The following is a 24,518-nucleotide window of genomic DNA, read 5'->3' as shown; positions in this document are numbered from 1 at the left end:
ATTTCATTGCTCGGTTGTTACTTGATTTGTCAAAATTAAATTAAATTTCATTGATTTAAAACAATTAAATCTTTGAGGATTGAATATGAAGATTAGAAAAATACACAACCCTTTTTTTTGCTAGCATCATGGATTGAATTGAATGGGCAAGGAAAAATGTTCACCCATTTTTTATCACTTGATTTTTTTTCAATTTAATCCTTTCACATTAAATGTATTTGGAATTGGACTTAATGTTTTGTTTTGGTTACCTATATATATGGATCTCGTAGTGTCAAAAAAATTCTGATGAGCTATTAATGTTCAATTTCACAAAATAAAAATCAAATTTATTAATCTAAAACAATTAAGGCTTAAGGGAATAAATTTGAAGTTGAAACAGAAGCAAGGATGAAATTGAATAGGCAGTGGGAGAATGGTTGCTCTAGCATGTGAGGAGAACCTTTATGATATGGAGGCGTGTGCAACCTCCTCTAAGTGGTGCTCCGTTATTTCTCTTGAATCATCTTAACAAGAGCTCTCTTGAATCATCTTAACAAGAGCTACAAGTTAAGGTAGCGTGTGGTGGATTAGAGGTTGTGTTGCATCGCCGACAACCCACTCTTCTTTTCTTTCTTTGCCTTGAGTTTCATGTCATGCTTTGTCAATATTCTTTTATGTCAATTTTGATCCTCATTTTTTTTTATTGTTATTTGTTTTTTCTTTGGTTCCTTTTTTTTATAAAATTATTTTTTCAATTTTTTTCTTCAACATTAGATTAGATTGGTTGGGATTGAGTTTCGTATTTTGCTTTGTCTGTTTTTCCACTCCGTACAGAAAGCAAATACATCTCGATGTTTATTCAATTCTACTAGCTACAGCTTTGGCTTATGCAACACACCTAAAGTAATGCATTTTACTTGTTAGTCATAAGTCTCAATACAATTACAAAAATATGGAGTACAAGTTACATATAGTAAGTAGCATTTAAAAAGTGGAAGAATTACCGGAATGAGAGGGAGAAGGTAACAGAGAAGACAGCTAGCACTCATCTCATTTCAATGCCTGAAAATTCGAAACGAAGGCAAACCAAGAATGAAGCGAAGACTGGAGACCACACCACACATCAAAACACTGCTGGCACGTCTTGGCATCGCGAGTAAAACTGAACGTGTTCCACTCGTTAATCAAAATGCATAAAATTGGATGTTTAGCATGCACAAGACACATGCGAAAAAAGCACAAAAGAATTGACATTTCTGATTTTATTCACTAAAATCACTCTCGTCTCATCATCCCTGTTTTGGAGAGTCTGTTTTCAAATCGTTTTGATGTAGTGTGCTAATTTAAAAAATAATTTAAAAAAAAATTATTTTAATGCATTTCTAAACAAAAAACATTTTAAACCGCAACCGCTATCACAATCTCAACCATGCACATGCCTGAAATCAATAACAAAGAGTCGTTCACAGGTATGATTTAACAATATGCCCAAGGATGTTAACTGACCTCCTGAAGCACACAACACTGTGAGGTAACTCTGGAATCGCAAAAGAGTAAAAAGCAAAATCAAGTAATTCAAGCAGACCTATGGAAAAAATTGTCATCTGTGCAGGAATTGGTTTTCACTAAATACAGCAATAAACAGAAACATCTTAAAATAATTACACGAGCAAGAAGTAATTACCTTTATAGCAACAGTACAGCACTAGATATAATTTAACACTGGCGACACTTTATTAAGATATGGGACAAAAGGCTTTACATGGCCAACTAGTTTCCTACCACCAATTATGGTGCAGCCTCCCTTTATCTCCTTGCTCAACGAAAAAACAACACTCCGTTTGTATCATCACTCATCAGCACATAAATCTGCAACGATACGATAAGAAAAAACCAGTTTTAGAAATAATTTCCTTTGGTGATAGTTTTGGGTTCATGCAATAGGTGACTGATCTCCTGAAGCACACAACACTGAAAAGAACTCTGGAATCGCAAAAAAGTAAATATAAAATTATACATGTATAATAAAAAAAACCAGTTTCAGAAATATAATTTCCTTCAGTGATAGATTTGGGTTCATGCAACAGGCGATAACTCTCTTGAGGTTCACAAGGCATCCAGTCTTTTTTTGCTGAAACTGGAGACCTTGTGATCCAAACAATTCTCAAATTTGAATCCAAACGACAAATATAACTATGATTTTTTGTGCTGCTTCATCATGTTCCTATGCATATCACTTCCATTTACATTGATTTGTTATTCTTTTTATAATCCAAAGTAAACCTTAGCATGATGTCATTATTTTGTTGGAATTAACTTCTTTAAACAACAAGTTAAACACGTAAAACAACTTATTAAAAAAATTAAGTACACAATGTACAAGGATTCAAGGAAAATTAAGAAAACAATCATGGAATAATCATTGTGACATGGCTTTCTTTTCAGCAAAATTATGATGCAGTGCCTGACAGATAAAGCCTGTATAAGAATCTCTCTTAGAAACTAAGAATTATAGTCTACCAGCTAACAAGGGTTTCAATGGGTTTTAGCAACAAACCATAAAATCATCAATATGTTTCAGCCATTAAAGCTTGATGATAATAATAAAAACAAAGATACTGGTCTAAACTGCAAATCCAAATATGACTATCGTATCCATGAAAATTGAAGTTATACCCTCGTGTGCATGCAGATACTTAACTGGAGGCTTAAGTGCAAACAGGTCCCGATTAGCTCTGAGCACACTCAAAAGGGTGCAAAGTTCCTTCAGTGAATTCATGCATCCGAAACCGTTCTAGAAGCTCAAAAGGGCTGCAACTAACATTATGAATCCTTGTAAACATAATGAGTCACTTGGATAAAAGAAATTAGTCCTGAAAAAACAATAATTAAATCTATGACTTAAGACATGTGCATGGGTGCATTGGGAAGAAGAGGGGTGCTAGATAAGCATTTATCCCAATGAGTATTTCTTCTAGCTGTAGGAGATACAAGCATGAGAAGAAAACTGGGCAATGAATTGAGGTTTACATGAATGATTCCAACAGAAGAACTGGAGGAACATCTATGTGGCCAGCCATATATACTCAAGACAGACTTTGTTGAACTGAGCTGTAAGGTGTGCCAGGGCAGCATCCAAAAGTTCACCAAACAAAACCAAAGTGAAGTGAAGAGCATAAATCCCAGACCCGAGGCTGTATTACTGTTCTTGAAAAATCAATTTCTTATATCCAGTTTGGGTTGTCACATTGAAAAGGCTCGTTGATTTCATGTATAGTGTACCTCTATACAGAGAGAGGGTGGCAAAACATAATTCACAAAATAATACAAAAATTTTGGGGAACACGGACAACTAAGGGCTCATATTCTTACAGGATTGCTTCACGATTATGGCATAATCTTCGCTGGTTGCTTTCCATGGCTTCTAACACATTAGAAGTTTCAGGTCCTGCTGCTCCCCCAGCCACTATCGATGGGACTGAAGCACTTGGAGTCCAAATCTAGAACCATGTCAGAAAATCAGAAAACCAAACCATAAGATAGTGATAGAAGAGACAAAGATAGTTGGGACAGAGAGGAGACGTCCCCTTGTCCTTTCTGTTTTGAAAGGGTGTAAATTCACTTCAAAACTGTTATTGAAACATATTTATTTTTATGACTCCATCTTCATCTCTTCAACCAAACACGATTTTGTCCCTTTTGTATGTCTCTTTTATCCTAGGACACAAGCCAAGCACAATTTAATAGATGGAAACAAATCAAATCCATCAAACTAACCTTTATGGTGTTATCAATACCACTGGTTGCCACAACACAATCAAATGGGTGACACTGGATGCAGTTCACAACTGTGAGGCAGACGATGAATAAATCAATGATAATTAAGAAGGTGCTACTGAATCTAGGCAAAAGCCAAACTGAGTCACATGGAGAAAGAATGCTACCAGCCTCATCTCCAAGAAGCATTTTTATCAATCTACCAGTTTGCTTTTCCCAAATAAACCATCTACCATCATCACTTCCACTGGCCACATAATCACCTGCAAATCAATAGTAAGAAACTAAGAATTGACCAAATGGTATGCTGCTTCTGAACTTGATCTTGCTTGCAACGTTTGAAAAAATCTAGAAAACTGCAAGGTGCGTTAACAATAATTAAGGCATAGTGCTACAGAACACAAAATTCATGCCACAAAAATGGCATGAAATTCATGCCACGAATCATTTCCCTTAAGGCACATCAAACAATCTATGATGCATACAGTGTCCAGATCCATTGCATTGGTGCTGATATGGTGACAGAAAACATTCAATCAGACTATAAAGCATTGTTCAATTTGCCTGATCAGGTTTACATGGTTTGCTTGAAGTGTATACTCTGTCCCTCCAAAGTGTCTGTCTTTCTAATTTCCTAGTTTTTATGGCTGGTTGCGATATCCTCCCTCCTTGTGGCCTCATTGACACCTAATGATTGTCCACTTTGAAGAACAGATTTTTCATCATTCCAAATTCCTATGTACTATTAGTAAGGATTATTTCTTTTTCACATGTCAAAGGCAAGCAAAATGAGGTCCTATGGAAAATGACCAACACTTTCCAAGAAGCCACTTGTACTGGCAGCTGAAGAAACCAAGCATATTACCTGACCCAAGGCTACAGACATTCAGTCAAATAGCATCATAAAATCTACAACTGCATTCCACAAACACCTTAAGAACTCAATGGTCCTCGTTTTCCAGCAAACAACCAGTATACAAACACCTTGCCTAACAGAGGAAGACATTCAGTCACTTTAATAGGGTAAAACTACTAAAGATAATCCATTCCAGCTATACCTTACAACTAACCTCAATTATCCCAAGAATGCTGCAAAGCAAGAGCCAATGATACATTCAAATTCAAAAACACTACTAAAGCATATCAATACTCCTCAGTAACACAACAGTCAGGATCAGGAATCTTTCTAATGCATCATTTCAATAGAACCTCCTTGAAAAGTCAACAATTGTACAGCACATCTATGGAAGGTATCAAATATCAATAAAAATATGAATCATGTGAAAACAAATTCCTAACTTTATTAACATCAAGAACTAAAAGCGACCCAAACTGATTTACATCTTAAGTGCTAAGAAAGTATAGGAGATCTATAAGAAACCAACCTCTTTGCCCAAGAAAACTAGCCTGTTTTATATCAGTCCCAACATTACAGTGGCCAACATATCTCTGCTTCATATCAATGACAGTCTCCGGCTGCAATACCAGCTTAGAATATATCAACTAGCAGAGAGAGAGAGAGAGACAAAAATTGCTGAACCAGAGTGAAAAAAGAATGTACATCTGTGAGCATGCACATGCGTGTAACACGCGTGTGTGGACATGCCTGCATGCGTGTGCATTGTGTGCGTGCGTGTGTGAGAGGTAGAGACAGAGAATTGAACAATACAAATAAGTCATCTTATAACATACACTAAACTGCTAGTCGAAACTATATCCAAATTTAGTATTTTCCCCCTTTAGATCTCATCCTAGGGGACACCCAACCAACCTTTACAAGGTAAGCTTTCAAATAGTGGTGATTTTTCCCAAATAGTAACATGCATGAGAGGAAGCCCAAGATTTCAAAAAGAATGAATATTTTTATAAGCAATACATAACTACACACAATATCACTATTTAAGATCATGCTAACCTGATAAGGTGTTCGATCATTTTGTGATGATGAAGGCGACCCACACGAACCATTTGTACAGCTTGAATCTCTAGCTGAATCACCTTTCCTATGTATCCTGAGATTCAAACTTCCATGAAGAATGTTTGGTTCAACATCACGCCCTTCATCACCTGATACTGATGTTTCAAAGTCCAACTCCAGCTCCTCATCATAGTCAGAATCTTCTCTATCAGACCCTGGACCATCATGTGAAGCTTCACTATTTGCCTCTGAGTGATAGAGTATATCACTCAATGACAATGCTCGTCCGTTTCGGGTTTCAGACCTTGTTGCCCCGTCATTTTCCTTACTACTTTTTCCAGCTTCAGCTAGACATGCAAATATGCAACAGATGCAGATATAGTCTTGGGAAGAGACACAGTCAATGTTATGAAACACCAAATAAATCAACTAATACAGTTCTCCTTAAGAGGAAAAAAAATCTAAGATTTAACATTTTGTACAATTCAATTTATCCATTTCTACAACTTCCAAATAACTAAAAGAAGAATTTTGTAATTGCTATATTATAAGATGATTGATCTAGGGCCCAAGATTGCAACTAAAATATGAATTGCCATGGATTGTTATATTCAACACTGACTAGATAAAACAAAGTGGACCTTAAATCCAAATAAAACTGATATTGAGACCTAGAGATAAACAGCATATAATATTATATCTACTAATGTTTAAACACTATATATATATATAAAAGGTGCAGATGCATTAAATAAATGCATCTAATATTTGTTGAGTTTCCAAGGATGTGGAAAAGGAGAAAGAAAACATTGGGAGATCTAAGGATGTAGAGCACCCAGAGTACAATTCCCTCTCTATATTAGATACATAGCATAGAAATTACACACCCTGGATAGGTATAGTCAGAATCAATTTAATTGATACACTGCCTCTACTAACTTAAGGGCTGAGCAGTAAATAAATATAGTTCTATAGCAACATCTCTCTTCTAATGCTTAACTCGTTTTCTAGCAAGTACATGAGTTAAAAACAAAGAGGTAAAACAATGAGTTGACACCGGGAGTTGCACTCATTTTATGCAATTGACAAATACCAATACAGAGTGTTGTTTATAAGTTGTTCCCGCAAAATCAAAGCTTTATATTGGTAAATGCAAATAGAAGTCTATTATGTAAAAGGACAATAAGGTGTTCAACATTCTTTACATGATAAAGTTACTCAGTGTATTACAAAAACTGCTGAATTCTTTATCAAAATGGGTTCCTTGTCTGAACAGTTCAATTAAGGGGAAACAACAAAAGCACTAGATATTGCAATATACAAACCTGTAGCAAGATTCTTTCTTATATCCTCCATCAATACTGCTACTTCAGTATTTCCTGGTGCTGAACATTGGGCAGCAATGGAGAATTCTAGAGCTTCCTTATGTTTTCCCAGCTGCAAGAAAATAGGAATAAGGAACTAACCATAACAGAACAATAAATAAATGATATCATCAATTCATTTTCATCGTTATAAATAAATGACATTATCAGCTCATTTCATCATTGCTCATTTGTTCAGATTCCAAATATTATGCATGCACCAAACAAGTGCTAATTGGTAAAACAAAATATTATACATCATGCTTTTATAAACATGATCCAGGATATTTGGTTTGGTCAAAGAGTAGAATTAAGATGGCAGCAGGGCCATCAGTCTGGTTCACCAGTGCAATTGACTGAGTAAATGGCAGCAAACCGCATATTTGATGAGACAAAGTGGTGATTCATACAACGAGCTTACCCGTGACAAAGCTTCAGACATATAATAGAGGGCTCTGAAGGACGAACTGTCAATTCTGCGAGCATTAAAACAATCTCTTATGGCCATGTGAACATCGTTTTTCCATTTCCTCTAGAAGATAAAAAAACGCAGTACCTTAGTGATAATCCATGAAAAATAAATGATGCAGAAACAACTTGATGAACAAAATCTTTAAGAGACCTTAAGCAACAAGGCTGCACGAATGCAGAGACATTCATGCCTAAGCGTTGGGCCAATAACACGACCATGGCCATCCAAAACTTCATTGCAGGCTTCAATTCCATAGAAATAACATGTCCCTTCCTCTAAGGATTTTTCAGCAATTTGAACCAGCCTTCTACACTTCTCAAGCTGTAACAGCCACGTTAGACTGGTCATCAATATATAAATGAAGAACAGCAGGCATGACCCCAGCTCATTAGCAACAAAACAACACATATGCCTACAACAAATATAATTAACAAAGAAACTCACCATGGAAGAACCATTGGTTTTGGAATGACTCTGACGTTTGAATACACAAGATGGTAGCGGTTGTAGCTCTAGCCCATTGAGTGTAGGGGCGAAGGTCATCAATTTTGAAGTATCTCCAGTAGTATATCGCACTGCAGTGCCCCCACCTGCAATTCACAACAACTTCAGACATTAACCAATCAACGTATAACCAACTGATAACTAGAATGACAAAGAATCAAGAAATAAAACGACAAACAAAAGATTAATGAAAGAAACAGTTCAGCACACAAATCACGACCACCATATATCAAATTGTAGATCATATCCGAAGCTAGCATTGCATTGACTTCAAAATTCACACCAGAAACTTCATACAACATTGTTTATCTGGAGTGTAGACACTACCTTGAGTGTTTACAAAGGAATTCCAACACCAAGTCAAGTTATAAAATATCACTTAGCAGGTTGAAGAAACAAACTAAACAGGAATAGCCAAGCTCACAAGGTGAAGGAGCTTACTGTGATTGACATTCATTAGGTATACATGTTCTCCGCTATAACTTAGGAGAACCTCATCCCCATTTGGACTAAATGTAACATGAGTAAGGTGCAAGCTTGAACGTCCCTGAAAAGAAAAGGAGACCAAGATGGAAGGTCTAAAAAATACACAACTGCAACGTTATTATAAATTCTAATGACATTTTTTCTTTGAGAATTGAGAGGATAGAACAATTGTAGAAACAAGCCATAAAATAAAAGCAAATTGACAAGAAGATGATATCAGACCAACATGAGCATGTTTACAAGGATTTCAAGAGTTATGCTATGAACTAATTATATCTTCATGATCTAACACAATAATCTAAGGAGATAGGATGAATTGTATCATCTTTTTTCTCCTTCTCCAATAAATAAAAGATGGTGCAGTTCACAATCAGATCAGATAATTAAGTAACAACAAGATAGTTCAGAAATTATGAACTGACACGCTCAGAAAGGTGCATTGGGCAGAAATAGTTAACACAAGGTGGCGGGGACATCCTTTTCCTGCAGGAAGTCAGTGGAGGTAGCATCCGTCTATCATATAATCGAGCAAAGGCATCACTGCAAACATTTCAAGAGAAATCAGTTGAGAAACAACATTTATGAAGGGAAAAAATTAGGAAAAATAGAACTCAGATGGCATCAGCTCAGACCTCCCACCAACCAGGAGCAAATGAGGCCGACTGGTACTGATATCACAAGATCTCAGAGCAAGGGTTTGCTTAGGTGGATCTGCTAATGACCTCTTTGCTCCAGACCGCAAGTCAAGCTGTCATCACGTACTAAATGTGAAAAACAATTATGTTCAAATATAGAGGCTTGATGAGGGGAAAATTTTCACAAACAAGCACCCCAGAATCAGAAAGGCAAGCAAACAGAGATAAAGCAAACATCATAAATAGTTTTCTGAATGTTTTAACTGCATTAATCAAAAGGTCAAGGAACAAAAATGACCTCGATAACTTGTAAACATAAGCACTATACGTGTTGCTGGCATTCAAGCTAATTAATAGTGGTAAAATATTTAAATAACATTGACTAAGGTTTGAACTAAACATATTAAGGTATGTTATTTCGGAAATGAAATAGATATTGAGAGGTTCTGAACTTTAACCTGTTAGCTCCACACGCAAGTTAGACAACCTTTTGGTGAGTCATCATTGCCACACTTGACAAAAAGTATACCGTACAACTTAAGCTAATAACCCAGATGCCAACACTACTACATATAGATTTAGTGTGCCTCATATGGAAAATGAATGCAAGTATCTTCTTTTTAACTCTCAAATACCGAAAGATGACACCTCTAATGATCATTAATGACAGGACATAGAACTAATGGTAACAACCAATCAAAGACAATCAACACTAAACAAACAGCATTTCACCACAAAAACAGCATAACTATCCGATCCGAAGTATTGCTATCAAAACTTCAACACAGCAGGAAAACTAAATTCAAGACGGAAGAATTTTCAGCTTTCCTGAAACTAACCAGAATATTGCGACATTCATGGGAAGATCCTGCTGGAGGGCATGAAGCACCCTCCCGAAAATCATGCTGTCTAAGTGTTCCGTCTTCACTTGCACTCCAGACCACGTTGGGGTTTCCAACTTCAACCTGCAAGGGAGGTGAAGGTTGTGATTACTAAAAGGCCAAAGCAATAAGACAAATGGAAAAATTTGCCAAACCAAACAAGCAAAAATATTTGAATTTTGTTTTTCCATGTTCATAAAACAAGCCAAGGACTAGTTTTGGAGGTTCAGAGGGACCCACTGCTGGAGAAAAAAATACATTAGCACACTCAGAAAGCTAGCCAACTAGGTCATCTGTGCAATGAGATCTTACAGCTAATTTTTTCACTCTTCTTGTATGACATTGATACAGTGCTGATGGAGCAATAGAATTATCATCAGGACTCCTTCCACTCAAGCGAGACAAATTAAACAAGCGAACCTGAAATGAGAAAAGGTCAGAGCAAGTTACCAAAATAATTAACTCGAGAATAGAGCTTCAGCTTTAGAAAATTCAATTCATCACAACATTACTTCTGCATCTCCGGCTCCAGCAACCACAAGCTCATCAGATGTTTCAGGAACAAATTTAGTGCAGAATATATTTGCAGAATGCCCAGTATCTATAGAATGCAAAAGCTTTCGACCAGCGTAGTTCCAAATATTCATCTGCAAAAATTGATGCAAGATGAATATCTCTCCTCTTTCAATAAATGAAAATATCTGTGTGTGCCTACAGCAATCACCCTCTCCTTCAGTGCATCAAATTTTTCTTTCAGTGGAGTTTAAAGCTCTAAAGTAACATTACTCATTAGTCACTTTCTACTCTGTCCATTTTCCTCAACCCCATCCCACTTTTTTTAACAGCTAGTTCAACCAATCATTCAACATATGTGTTCAGAATCGTAGAGGTCCCTTCTACGAGGTCTGCAATCTTCCAAATCACAGTAAGTTGAAACACAAATTGCAACCAAGCAAAATCTCACACATAACACGAATTCAACTTTTCTTTTTATTAGTCCAAATATTTTTACCGCACGTGAAACACTAAAAAAGAAATCTTCAATAATATAAAGAGGTATCATACCCGTGTGTCATCTGATCCAGAAATCAAGAGCGAACCTTTAGAATTCCAGGCTATCGAATTGACACAACCCTGATGCCCCTGTCAGTGGAGAGAGAGATAGACTTTAAGATAATCAAGCTGTAAAATCTGGAAAAAAAAAATTAGATAACAGATGCTGCATTAGGAAAAATAGCTTTACACAAGGTGTCCTGCAAATATCATCAATCAATCAACTGGAAAATAACAATCATCCATTAAAACAGAGGATGCAAATCACAACTGGTAATCATAATTCAGAAGAAATTGATGATCAGTAAGTGTATATTCAGAACAAACACCGTTTTCAGCTACGGTGGTGGACGGAATGACTTGCAAGGAAAAGCCTCCATGCTAACTACCAGTTGGCTAAAAAGAAAAGGATAAAAATAAAATAAAATAAAATCCCATACTAACCTCCAGTTCTCTTTCTTGGGAGAGTCTCCGAATCAGTGAGGAATGCATCTGTAAACTGTGATTAACATCCTACAAAAGAAGAAACACATTTGCAATTATACTTACACCTTGTTAAGTCTATAATTAAACTTCAAACATTAATTAATAAAAAATACTGTACAATCTTGGCCAAACACCTACAAAAAGCTAGACAATTAACTACGAAACCGAGAGAGGAAAAATTCGATCCAAGTAACAATTAGGCAAATATTAAGTATGAGAAATAGTGAAGAAGAATTACAGGGCGATGTCTGCTCTCCAACATATTACAGATATTACCATCGTGAAAACCGTAATTATCCATTTGAAGCAGAAACCCTAACTCGATCGAAATCGAAAAACGATAATTGATCACAGCTACTGCTGTTGTTGTTTGTGCAGAGCCGGTTTGATCGTTACGCGCATGAGGTATGGTGCGGTGTCGGAAAAAAGAGGAGAAAGAAACACTTTCATAATATTTTCTACACTTTTTCTCTAATGGAGAGAGGCTAACCGTATGGGAATTTTAAGCAGCTCTGATTTTGGGATGAACGGTGCTGATTGTGCTTAACAAATGGGACCCGATCACCGGATAAATTATACTACAATATTGTCTGAGCTCCGTAACAGACCAATAATTTTTTTTTTTAAATGTTATAAAAATATAAAAATTATAGAAAATATTTTATGTGAATTTTTGATGATGAAGTACCAACAGCAATTCTAAATTTAATAGTTTTGGATTTAATGGTCAAATCACATTCAATAACCTTAGGTTTGGTGGTAATCTCAGACCCAATAACATTGAGTCTAGCTGTCAAGCCAGACCTAAAACACTTGAGTCTAACGTCAATTTCAGACCCAATAGCCTTGGGTTTGGTAGTCATACCTTGACTCAACACGCTGCAACAGCTTTTGGAATAAAAAATAAAAAAGACAACGCCTCATGCTCCTCTGAACATTTATAGTGTAATCCACAGTGTAAACATTATATGTCTACAATGTGGCTTTTTTTATTTTTTCTGTAAAAAAAACATTAAAATTATCCTAAAAGTATCCTAAATAAATTTTTTATAAATTATTTCTATTTTTTATAAATAAAAATATTTAAATTATTTTAAAATATCCTAAACATAACTGTCAAATAATTTTTTATAATTTTTTTATTTTTTATATAAAAACATTAAACTACTGTTAAAGTATCATGATCAGAAAGCCTAATTAATTTATTTTTATAATGTTTTTATTTTTTTATAAAAAAAAACATTAAAATTACTTTTAAAGTATCATAAACAGAAATTCTAATTATTTAAAAAAAAACAATTATTATTTTCTATAAAAAAAAAAAACATTTAAACTACCCTTAACCCTTAATAAAACAACAAAACACAAATATTATGCTATTAATAAAACCAAAAGACACAATTTCTTACAAACTAAGGCTTAAATTGTAGTTGTGATTGTGGCTCACATATTCTCTTGGTTTTACGTCCAAGAACGGCTTAAACGCCCTCTATGGGTCGGGGATAGGCTTCCCATCCAGTTTTCTTAAAAACTGACAAACATGGTCTTTTTTTTAGTCAAATTCCCAAGACTATGATGAGCATGTCCTTTATGAAAATGGAGCTATAAATCATGAATTGCACGATGCACATCTCCACCAGGATACGTCTCAAGAGTCACTAAAAGATTATCTAAAAACTCTCTATGTTTTGAAATAAATCCTACCTTTTGACAATTTTCACAGGTTTTGCAGAATGCATATGTGTCCTTGAACATGTTAGGTGACACAACCAAAATATTGATATCTTCTCCCAAGTGTAGGAGTGTCGAAGTAATAAATAACCCGGCAAGACCGGGGTCGAACCACAAGGAGGTTAACTGTATGAACTACAAATAAAGAAATAGATAATAACAGAAAATGAGTTGAAGAGAGCTTTGAGATGTGATATTGATATAAGGATTAAACAAGGATAAAATAATTGTCAAGGTTAGAGGATCCACTAATGGTATTTCAAACAAGTATAGTATAAACTCTTTTTATTACTCAACTGGAAACCACATACAAAGGAGGTTCCAATCGGATTATAAATTGTTAACATGATTACATTAGTCAAACAAGAAATTGTGTCTTTTGGTTTTATTAATAGCATAATATTTGTGTTTTGTTGTTTCTTATATTTGTTTAAGTATGTTTCAGGTTTGTCAATAGTCGTTGTTTCACGTGATATCTTCTATACTTTATCTTTCTACTTTAGAACATTAAGGACAATGTTTCATTTTGGTTGGGGGAGAGGGTAGCAGTTGAAAAAACTAACTAACTAACTAACTAACTTTTTGTTGTTATTAAGACCATTTGACATAACTATTATTGTTATGATAACAGAGTAAGGAGGAATTTTATTGACTCTTGAGACGTATCCTACTAAACATTTTCCAATGGTTATTTGCAACATTCATAACAAGGTTTTATCATACTTTTCTTATGAAATATTCAGGTTTACAAACTCTCGCATTATTATCACTCGATTCTGTTCATAATTTTTTTTTAATCAAGTATTCATAAACCTTCATTTTCATACACACATTTTAACATATGATTGTGGGTTGCACATTGGATTATTACATTATTTATATTCTTTTGTTAAAGATAACAACTAAGGGAAATGGATAATATATAATTTGCACAAAAAAAAAAAACAAATTGATAATATTGATGATAATAAAAATGTAGATAAGTTTACTTTCGTAGCCTCCCTAACTTAAACAATAAAGCCCGAAAGGGTGCTTTAACACCTAATACCCTAAAGTCAATTGACTTGGGAGCTATTGGTCCAGTGCTTATTACATGGGTTAAGGAGAAAAGCTTAAGGGAATCAAACATTGCACTATCTACGTATCAGTATCTGCAACCCGAGTTACTAAGCTCGTAGGGGTGTCTCAACACCTAATGCCCTAAGACCAACATGTCTGGGAGTCATTAGCCTAAAGCTCGTTATATGGGTTAAAGATGCATTGTGTTTTAAGTTATATATATATATATATATAAAGAAGAAAAAAGACAAAAGAAATAATAATCCCAACCCAAGAAAGTTAACCTTAGAAAAACATTAGAACAAAATTGTGTTTTCATCCAAGCAAAGCCCCATAACTATGTGTTGATTTATTGAACACAAAATGAAGATTTATTAATATCTTGTTTAAGAGGTATGAAGTAGATATATAAATTTAATGAGAGCTTGTTTATTTGGATAGATTAATGGAAGTTGAATGATGAATGCCTTACTTTTGAATGTCGCAAATGTTTTAACGCTTTGATTACTAGGGACTAGTAATAAGCTGGTTGGGGGGTGTGATTAGTACTTAAAAGTGTATTTTTATCAAGGTTTATATCATCATATTGCACTTAAAGTATCATTAAATTCTCTAACTTAAGAATGTTTTATAATAACAAGTCTGATAACATAAGATATCTTTAATATATGGTAAATGCTCATTTTGAATGCAGGCATATCTCACAATTTAAAGGATTGATTGATGTGTTTAACTATTGAAAGTGAAAAGACAAAGAGAGGGCTAAGTTTAAAGAAAAGATGCTGGTTCAATTCAAACTGGAACATCATTCGGTTATTGGATCATAACTGGAGCTGTAGAACATGGATTTAGGTCTGGTTTATATGGATGGAAAGCTAAGACATAGACCTAAAACTTTCATTAAGAATCCAAGATTCAAAATGGACGTTTTCAAGTTCAAATTGTAGCAACAAAAGAGAAGTCAGAATCTATCCTGCAGCTGATTAGTACTTAAAAGTGCATTTTTATCAAGGTTTTATATCATCATTTTGCACTTGAAATATCAATAACTCCTTAACTAAAGCATGTTTTATAATAACAAGTCTGATAATATAAGATAGCTTTAATTTATGGTAAATGCTCATTTAAATGCAGGCATATCTCACAATTCAAAGGATTGATTGATGTGATTAACTATTGAAAGTGAAAGGATAAAGAAAAGGCTAAGCTTAGAAAGGAGATACCGATTCAATTCCAATCGGAACACTGTTAAGTTATTGGGTCATATCTGGAGCTGTAGATCTTGGATTTCAGTTTGATTTATATGGATAGAAAGCTAAGAAATAGGCCTACAATGTTCATAAATAGTGTAAGACCCAAATCTGCCGTTTTCAAATTCAAAGTTTGGCCACAAAAGAGAAGTCAAAATCTGTCATGCAATCCAGCCCAAACACTTCTCAGAATTTTACCCATATCTGGAGTTCTAGAAGGCAAAATGAGGTGAAATTTGGTGGGTGGAAGGAAAAGACAATTTCTAGAAGACTTGCTCAAATTCTGATGGTAATAATGACATTTCATCCAGACAAGAGCTTGAGGGCTATCCACTACGTCCACCAGCAGCACTACTCAGTATTTAGCCATATCACGAGCTCTAGTGATCCAAATTCTCTGAAATTTTATGGGTGGAAAGATAAGATGATTTCCAACAACTCTCATGAAGAACATTTTGCCAAATTCTGATTGCATCAATGTCATTTCATCCAGCCAAAATGCTTGAGTGTTGCTTCCACCAGTCCACTAAATCAATAGTTGGCCACAACATCAATAATCAATTACCAAATGAATAGTTCCGAATTTTAGCCTCTAAAAGGAGGCATTTGCCATTCATTTAGGAATCTTGGTTCTTCAGATCAAGATCATGTTCTTGCTCTCTCTCTCTTTATATTTTTGTAATGCTTAAGTTTTGCTTTCATTAATATCTTGTTCATGCTTTTCATTTCCTTTACTATACTTAGTTAACTTATATCATGTTTATGTTCTTATATTGTTTATTTATGTTTTTCTTCTTCATAATGTCTAGCTAAGTTAATTATATCAAGGTGAAAAGGTTTCACTAATGGTGTTAGAATATGTATAATATAAACTCGACATGGACTTTAATGTTTATATCCAAGAAAGTTTGCTATTAACATGTCTTATCATTTTATGTTATTAACTCTTAATACCTTGCTTGTTAAATGGTTAATCTAGATTTGTGTTGTATAACACTTGGTACATCAAATACTTGATCCTTCATAGTCTTCGGCCGACATCGTTGTTATGAGAGGAACTTGATTTGTTGTCAACATAAGTTAGCATCATGAATACCTGATAAAATTTATAAGTATGGTGTTACGTAAATAAGATGATTAATATGATCATGTTGATAATTTATAAAGAGTTTATATTTTACTTATCTCTAATACTATTAGTGGATCTTCTAACCTTGACATTTGTTTTTATCATTGTTTAATCTTCACATTAATCTTACATCTCAAAGTCCTCTTTAACTCATCATCACCATCACCATCACCATCACCATCACCATCACCATCACCATCACCATCGTTGTTGTTGTTGTTATTTATAATTTATATAGTTCACCTCCATGTGGTTCGACCCCGGTCTTGCCGGGTTATTTATTACTTGGACACTCCTGCACTTGGGATAAGACATCAACTCTTTGATCGTGTCAAGTTTTTGGTGCCGTTGCCGGGGAGGTAAATTTTTGTATAAATTATAATATTTATTTTATTTTCACTTTTCACTTTTCTTGTATCTAACTTTTGTTTCTTTTTGTTTTGTTTTCTTCTTCCTTTTATTCTCTTCTTACACGTGCATGAGAGTTTGGTCACGTACATTAAGTGGTAGACTTTGTAGGGTATCCTCATCATTTTCAGAAAATATGGCCGAAGAAGATAACCAATCACTTCATAATGAGAATAATGAGAATAATCGAGTTAGAACACTAAGAGACCACATGAATCCAACAAGAACAAGTGCACCCTCATGTATAGTTTTCCCTCCTGATGCATCTCACTTTAATTTTAAGCTAGACATTATTCAACTTTTACCTTCTTTTCATGGCTTAGATCTAGAAAATCCATACTTGCATTTGAGAGAATTTGAAGAAGTTTGTAACACCTATAATGACTTAAATTGTAGCATGAACACCATCAGATTAAAGCCTTTTTCTTTTTCATTAAAAGATAAAGCTAAAATATGACTACAAAATCTTAGGTCAGGATCCATTCGTGTTTGGGATGAAATGCAACAATAATTTTTAAAGAAGTTTTTTCCATCTCACATAACAAACTCTTTCAAAAGACAAATCACCACTTTCACTCAAAAACCAGGAGAAACATTTTATCAATGTTGGGATAGGTATCGAGATTTGCTTAATACTTGCCCTCATCATGGTTTTGAAACATGGAGATTGGTTTCACATTTTTATAAAGGGTTAACACTTAAAGATAGACAAATGGTGGAATTGATGTGCAATGGAACTTTTGAAAATAAAGACCCTGATGAAGCAATGGAGTACCTAGACTTGCTAGCTGAAAATGCTCAAAATTGGGACACTACAGGTACTTATGAGGCACCAGGTAAAACTCAACCTCATACATCTAGTGGAGGTATGTACAACCTTAGGGAAGATCATGACCTCCAAGCCAAATTTACATCTTTAGCTAGAAAAGTCGAGGCACTTGAATTTAAAAAGAATGGTCAATTAAAATCTGTTCAAGACATTGTGTGTCAAATCTATGAAACGAATGAACATGAAACCAATGACTGTCCAACTTTGCCTTCTTTCAAGGAATGAATCCATGAACAAGCCCATGCTTTAAACAGTTTCTAAAGGCCCAATCATAACCCGTACTCACAAACATATAACCCTGGTTGGAGAAATCACTCAAATTTCAGTTGGAAGAGTAGTAACAATAATGCACAAACTTCATAGCCACCGTTTCAAGCACACCATAATTTCTAAAATTCTCATGGATATGCACCTCCTAGAAGAAATCTTGAGGAAACATTGCATGCATTCATTGCAAAGCAGGAGACAATCAACACTCAAAATGCTCAAACCATGGCAGATCTAAAAGATGCTCTTGCAAAATTCACATTTGCTCTCAGTTTTCAAGAAAAAGGTAAGTTTCCATCTCAACCACAACAAAATCCCAAGGGGCAATACAATGTAAATGCAAGTAGTTCCGGAAGCCAACACATGGATCAAGTCAAATCAGTCAGCACTCTTCATAGTGGTAAGGTTATTGAAAAACCCACTCTTGAACCTTGTGAGAAAGATGATGAGTTAATCTTTGAGGGTAAGGAAGGGGTTGAATCTGAACATTACAAAGAAAAGACTGATTTCCCGCCAGCACTTCCATTTCCTCATGCCATGACCAAACAAAGGAAAGTCAATCACAACTCTGAAATCTTTAAAACTTTCAAACAGGTAAGGATCAATATACCTTTGTTAGATGCTATTAAACAGGTTCCCTCTTATGCTAAATTTTTAAAAGATCTGTGCACTGTGAAGAGAAAACTGAATGTGAAAAAGAAAGCCTTTTTAGCCGAACAAGTAAGTGCCATTCTTCAGAACAATAATGCTTTGAAATATAAAAACCTTGGTTGTCCTACAATTTCTTGCTTTATTGGAGAACATAAAATTGAGAGAGCTTTACTTGATCTTGGAGCTAGTGTGAATTTACTTCCATATTCAGTTTTTCAGAGTCTTAATTTAGGTGAGTTAAAACCAACTTCTGTAACTCTTTTACTTGCCGATAGATCTGTAAAAGTGCCTAGAGGAATAATTGAAGATGTGTTAATACAAGTTGATAAATTCATTTATCCTGTGGATTTTGTTGTCTTGGATACACAACTTGTTGAAGCATGTAATTCAATTCCTGTTACTTTAGGACGTCTGTTTCTTGCAACTTCTAATGCATTGATTAATTGTAGGAATGGACTGATGAAGTTATCATTTGTAAACATGACATTGGAGATGAATAATTTCAACATTTGCAAGCAACCTGGAGATAATAATGATTTACAGGAAGTGGACTTTATTGAAAAATTAGTTCATGATCAATTTGAAACTATTTCCAGTGAAATTGAGTTTAATGAATCTGAGAATTTGCAAATGGTTTATTTTCAAGAAGAATCAAAGGCAAGTAATTGGAGACCACAAATTGAAGAATTGTCACCACGATCAATTGAGTCTATACCTTTAAGTGTTCAACCACCAAAACCTGATTTGAAGTCGTTACCATTCAATCTCAAATACTCATTTTTGGGAGAAAATGAAACTTTTCCGGTAATAATCTCTTCCAAACTTAATGCACATCAAGAAGGTAAGTTATTACAAACTCTGAAAATGCACGAAAATGCATTAGGATGGACCATAGCTGATATAAAAGGAATTAGTCCTTTGATTTGCACACAAAGGATTTATTTGGAGGAAAATATTAAACCCTCTAGAGAAATGCAACGAAGGCTTAATCCTAATATGAAAGAAGTAGTGAAGAATGAAGTCATCAAGCTTCTAGATAATGAAATCATTTATCCTATTTCTGACAGCAAATGGGTACGTCCTACCCAAGTTGTACCCAAGAAGTCTGGAGTCACTGTGATAACAAATGAGAAAAATGAGTTAATTCCAACTAGGACTATTACTTGTTGGCACATGTGCATTGACTATAGGAAACTTAATTCAATGACTAGAAAAGATCATTTCCCTTTACATTTCATGGATCAAATCCTAGAAAGAGTTGCAGGTCATGAATTTTATTGTTTCCTAGATGGCTATTCAGGTTACAACCAAATTGAAATTGCATTGGAAGATCAAGAGAAGACTACTTTCACATGTCCATTTGGAACTTTTGCATATAGAAGGATGCCTTTTGGATTATGTAATGCACCAGCCACGTTTCAAAGATGCATGCTTAGCATATTTAGTGATATGATTGAACGTTTTCTTGAAATTTTTATGGATGATCTTTCTGTTTTTGGCGATTCATTTGATGATTGTTTGACTAACTTAGAAAAGGTTTTAAGCAGGTGTGAAGAGAAGAATCTTGTGCTGAATTGGAAAATAAATGTCATTTTATGGTAACAAATGACATTGTACTTGGTCACATTGTTTCATCGAAAGGAATTGAGGTTGACAAATCTAAAATCGTGTTAATTGCCAACTTGCCAACATCAAAATCTGTTAAAGATGTTAGATCATTCTTAGGACATGCTGGTTTTTATAAAAGGTTCATCAAAGATTTTAGTGTCATAACTAAGCCATTGTGTAACTTTCTAACAAAGGAGAATGTTTTTGAATGGACTGAACAATATGAAGAAGCTTTTGTTAAACTTAAAAACTTGCTGACTTCTGCTCCTGTCATTCAACCTCCTGATTGGTCATTACCTTTTGAAATAATATGTGATGCTAGTGATTATGCCGTAGGTGCTGTCTTAGGACAAAGAAAAGATAAGAAGCCCTATGTGATTTACTATGCAAGTAAAACTTTAAATAGTGCTTAAATGAATTACACTACCACTGAAAAGGAATTACTTGCAGTAGTATTTGCATATGACAAGTTCAGATCTTATCTTGTTGGCTCACATGTTGTTGTTTTTAGTGATCATGCAGCTTTGAAATATCTTCTTTCAAAAAAGGATTCTAAGGCTAGATTGGTACAATGGATTTTGTTACTTCAAAAATTTGATATCACAATCAAAGACAAGAAAGGCACAGAAAATGTTGTCGCGGATCATTAGTCAAGATTGACAATAGATTCCACATCTGACATCACACAAATCAATGATTACTTTCCTGATGAATATTAACTTTCTGTTGCTACAATGCCTTGGTTTGCTAATATTGTTAATTTTCTTCTTTCAGGACATTTGCCAGCTTATTGGAGCACCCAAGACAAAAGAAAGTTCTTGAACGAAGTGAAGAACTTTTATTGGGATGACCCTTATTTATTCAAATATTATCCTGATCAAATATTTTGAAGATGCATTCCTGACAATGAGGTAAGTAGTGTCATTAAATTTTGTCATTCTAAGGCATGTGGGGGTCATTTCTCATCAAAAAAGACAACTGCAAAAATCTTACAAAGTGGATTTTACTAGCCCACCATGTTCAAGGACATGTATGCATTCTGCAAGATTTGTGAAAATTATCAAAAGTTGGGATCTATTTCAAAACGTCACATGATGCCTTTAAATCCTATTCTTGTCATTGAGATCTTTGACTGTTGAGGTATAGATTTCATGGGTCCATTTCCTCCATCATTTGGTTTCTTGTACATATTAGTTGCAGTAGATTATGTTTCAAAATGGATAGAGGCAATTCCATGTCGAAACAATGATCACAAAATAGTGATAAAGTTTTTGAAAGAAAATATCTTGAATCGATTTGGAATTCCTCGAGCCATGATAAGTGATGGTGGAACACATTTCTGCAACAAGTCATTTGAGTCTTTAATGAAGAAATATGGAATCACACACAAAGTTGCCACCTCTTATCACCCTCAGACAAGTGGACAAGTAGAACTTGCTAATAGGGAGATCAAACAGATCTTGGAGAAAACAGTGAACCCTAATAGGAAAGACTGGTCTTTAAGACTTAATGATGCACTTTGGGCTTATCGAACTGCTTATAAAACATCATTAGGTATGCCACCTTATAGACTAGTCTATGGAAAACCTTGTCATTTGCCTGTGGAACTTGAACATAAAGCTTATTGGGCTATTAAAGCTTTCAATTCAAACCTTGATGATGCTAGCCAGCTGCGAAAATTACAAATAAATGAGCTTGAGGAAATAAGAAATGATGCATATGAAAATTCAAGAATTCATAAAGCAAGAATCAAAGAGTTTCATGACAAGAAAATATTGAGAAAAATATTCAATGTTAGTCAAAAAGTCTTACTTCATAATTCTCGACTCCATTTATTTCCTGGAAAACTTTCAATGTTGGTCAAAAAGTCTTACTTTATAATTCTCGACTTCATTTATTTCCTGGAAAACTAAGATCAAGATGGAGCGGTCCTTTTATTGTGAAACATGTGTATCCATATGGGGCCTGTGATATCGAGAATCCAAAGAATGGTAATGTTTTCAAGGTAAATAGACATCGTTTGAAAGTTTACTTTGACAATTTTTCAGTTGAAAATGACTCTATTGAATTGGGTGATCCTGTATATAAAGATTGATTTTTTTTTTCTCACATTGTTTTTGTGTTTCTTTTTGGTGTGACCTTTGTTTTGCTAGTTTCTCTCACCCCGGTCAAATGGCGGATAACGGTACTCCGTGACTCTTAAGTCAGTTCTTTTAGTTTCCCATGATAACTGATATCTGTGTATATATTTGTGCAATTCTTTGCTCTTTCTCCCTTCTTTACATCTCTTTTCCACTTCTCATCTAAAAAAATGGACACTACTCTTGAAAAATTGAAAAAGTATTTTCCCGCTCTGCCTCAGAATGCAATTACAAAAATTTACCGTGCTAGGTGTGAAAGATTGAGATTGTTAATGAACCATGGAATTCCTGAAGATATTTGCTGGCTAATTGAAGCAAAGGTCTGATTATCATGTGAGTCCTCCAATTCTTTCATTTCATACATGCCTGGAACAGGTAAAAGCACTTTTGCAAAGAAACATCGTGCAAAACGACTGAAAGTCTGTCACAGATGTGCTAGATGGACTTGTAATGCAAAATGTCGTTCTTTAGGAATGATATCTGTAAACTGTGAAGATAAAATACAGTTCATTAAAGATGGCCTGAGTAAGGGGTCTTTAGATAATCTTCTATTGACTCTTGAGACGCACCCTAGTGGAGATGTGCATTGTGCAATTCATGATTTATGGCCACAATTTCATAAAGAACATGCTCGACATAGTCTTGGGAATCTGACTAAAAAAAGACCCTTTTTGCTAGTTTTTAAGAAAACTGGATGAGAAGCATATCCTCGACCCATAGAGGGCGTTTAAGCCGTTCTTAGACGTAAAATCAAGGGAAGATGTAAGCCACAATCACAACTGCTTGTACATACACATGTTTTTTTAAAAAAAAAGAGAGAGAAAAGAGAGAGAGAGACTCCAGCTGGCCTACATATAGGTGATATGATTGTATTTTCAATTTCTCATCTATAACATCTTCTCTTCCTTCCCTTCATTTCTACTTAACCCACACATTCAACAGATATCAAAGTGTGTAGAAATGGTAGGTTCCTCAAGTCCTTAAATAAGAAATATTTGTGTTTTCGGTGGATCCAGTCTTGGGAAAGAAAAGGAGTTTTTAGAATCAGCAAATCATCTTGGTCAGATATTAGCTGAGAGAAAGATTCATTTAGTGTATGGAGGAGGCAGCCTTGGGTTAATGGGGGGTGTGTCAATAGCTGCATTTTTAGGAGGCAGTCAAGTTTTGGGGGTCGTCCCCAAAGCTTTAGCAAAAGAGGACCTCCTTGGAAAAACAATTGGAGAGGAACTACAGGTCTCCACAATGTCTGAACGACTGAATACAATGTTTAAACACGTTAATGCTTGCATTGCCTTATCAGGTGGTTTAGGCACATTGGAAGAGATCTTTCATATTTCCTCTTGGGCCCAATTGCACATTCACCATAAACATATAGGTTTGTTAAATGTTAATGGTTTTTATGATAAATTGTTGTCTTTTCTTGATCAAGCTGTGGAACAGGAATTTCTAACATCTTCGGCACAACAAATCATAATCTCTGCTGCTACTGCTGAACAATTAATTGACCAACTACAATCTTTCATCCCTGTAATTGATCCCTTCATGAGTCGCATAAATTGGTCAACTAAGGAAAGCCGTAAAAAGCTTAGATTGGATTTGAGCCTTCGTTTATGAAACCTTGTGTCTTTTGGTTTTATTAATAGCATATTATTTTGTTTTGTTATTTCTTATATTTGTTTAAGTGTGTTTCAGGTTTGTCAGTGTTCGTTGTTTTAGGTGATGTCTTCTATACTCTATCTTTCTACCTTAGGACATTGAGGACAATGTCTCGTTTTGGTTGGGGGGGAAGGGTAGTCGATACCTAAAAAAAATTAACTAACTGTGTTTTCTATTTGCAAAACCGTTGTTACTAAAATGGCAGAGTTAAACAGTTCTTTTGTTAAAGTG

General features: G+C 34.8%; 1 protein-coding gene and 1 pseudogene across 9 annotated transcripts; both read right to left on the bottom strand.

Moving 5' to 3' along the window:
• Positions 1-836: 836 nt before the first annotated feature.
• On the bottom strand, positions 837-12,085 carry LOC7486561 (protein ALTERED SEED GERMINATION 2). 9 transcript variants are annotated; one of them, XR_008059280.1, is made up of 23 exons: positions 11,797-12,084; positions 11,517-11,585; positions 11,085-11,162; positions 10,532-10,666; positions 10,332-10,439; positions 9,978-10,103; positions 9,136-9,251; positions 8,926-9,043; positions 8,459-8,564; positions 7,958-8,103; positions 7,664-7,834; positions 7,463-7,573; positions 7,003-7,114; positions 5,675-6,024; positions 5,145-5,235; positions 3,927-4,022; positions 3,760-3,830; positions 3,355-3,482; positions 2,684-2,799; positions 1,667-1,851; positions 1,489-1,567; positions 987-1,144; positions 837-880 (listed from the first exon to the last, which is right to left on the bottom strand). XR_008059280.1 is itself a non-coding variant. In XM_024601622.2 (20 exons), the coding sequence occupies exons 1-19, from the start codon at positions 11,857-11,859 to the stop codon at positions 2,712-2,714; spliced, it is 2,283 nt and encodes a 760-aa protein (XP_024457390.1). In that variant the 5' UTR covers positions 11,860-12,084; the 3' UTR covers positions 1,588-1,851; positions 2,684-2,711. The 9 variants fall into 9 exon arrangements, 3 of the variants coding, with proteins under 3 accessions (XP_024457390.1, XP_024457391.1, XP_052309086.1); XR_008059278.1 differs by having other exon boundaries at positions 987-1,044; XR_008059279.1 differs by lacking the exon at positions 1,489-1,567.
• Positions 12,086-17,678: 5,593 nt separating this feature from the next.
• LOC112327754 (small nucleolar RNA R71) lies at positions 17,679-17,789 on the bottom strand (annotated as a pseudogene).
• Between the last annotated feature and the right edge of the window lie 6,729 nt (positions 17,790-24,518).

The sequence above is a fragment of the Populus trichocarpa genome, chromosome 5 (assembly GCF_000002775.5).
Source record: "Populus trichocarpa isolate Nisqually-1 chromosome 5, P.trichocarpa_v4.1, whole genome shotgun sequence".
In the NCBI taxonomy this organism is placed as follows: Eukaryota; Viridiplantae; Streptophyta; class Magnoliopsida; order Malpighiales; family Salicaceae; genus Populus; species Populus trichocarpa.
Note: the sequence above shows the minus strand (reverse complement) of the source record. Positions and strands in the feature narration are given on the sequence as shown.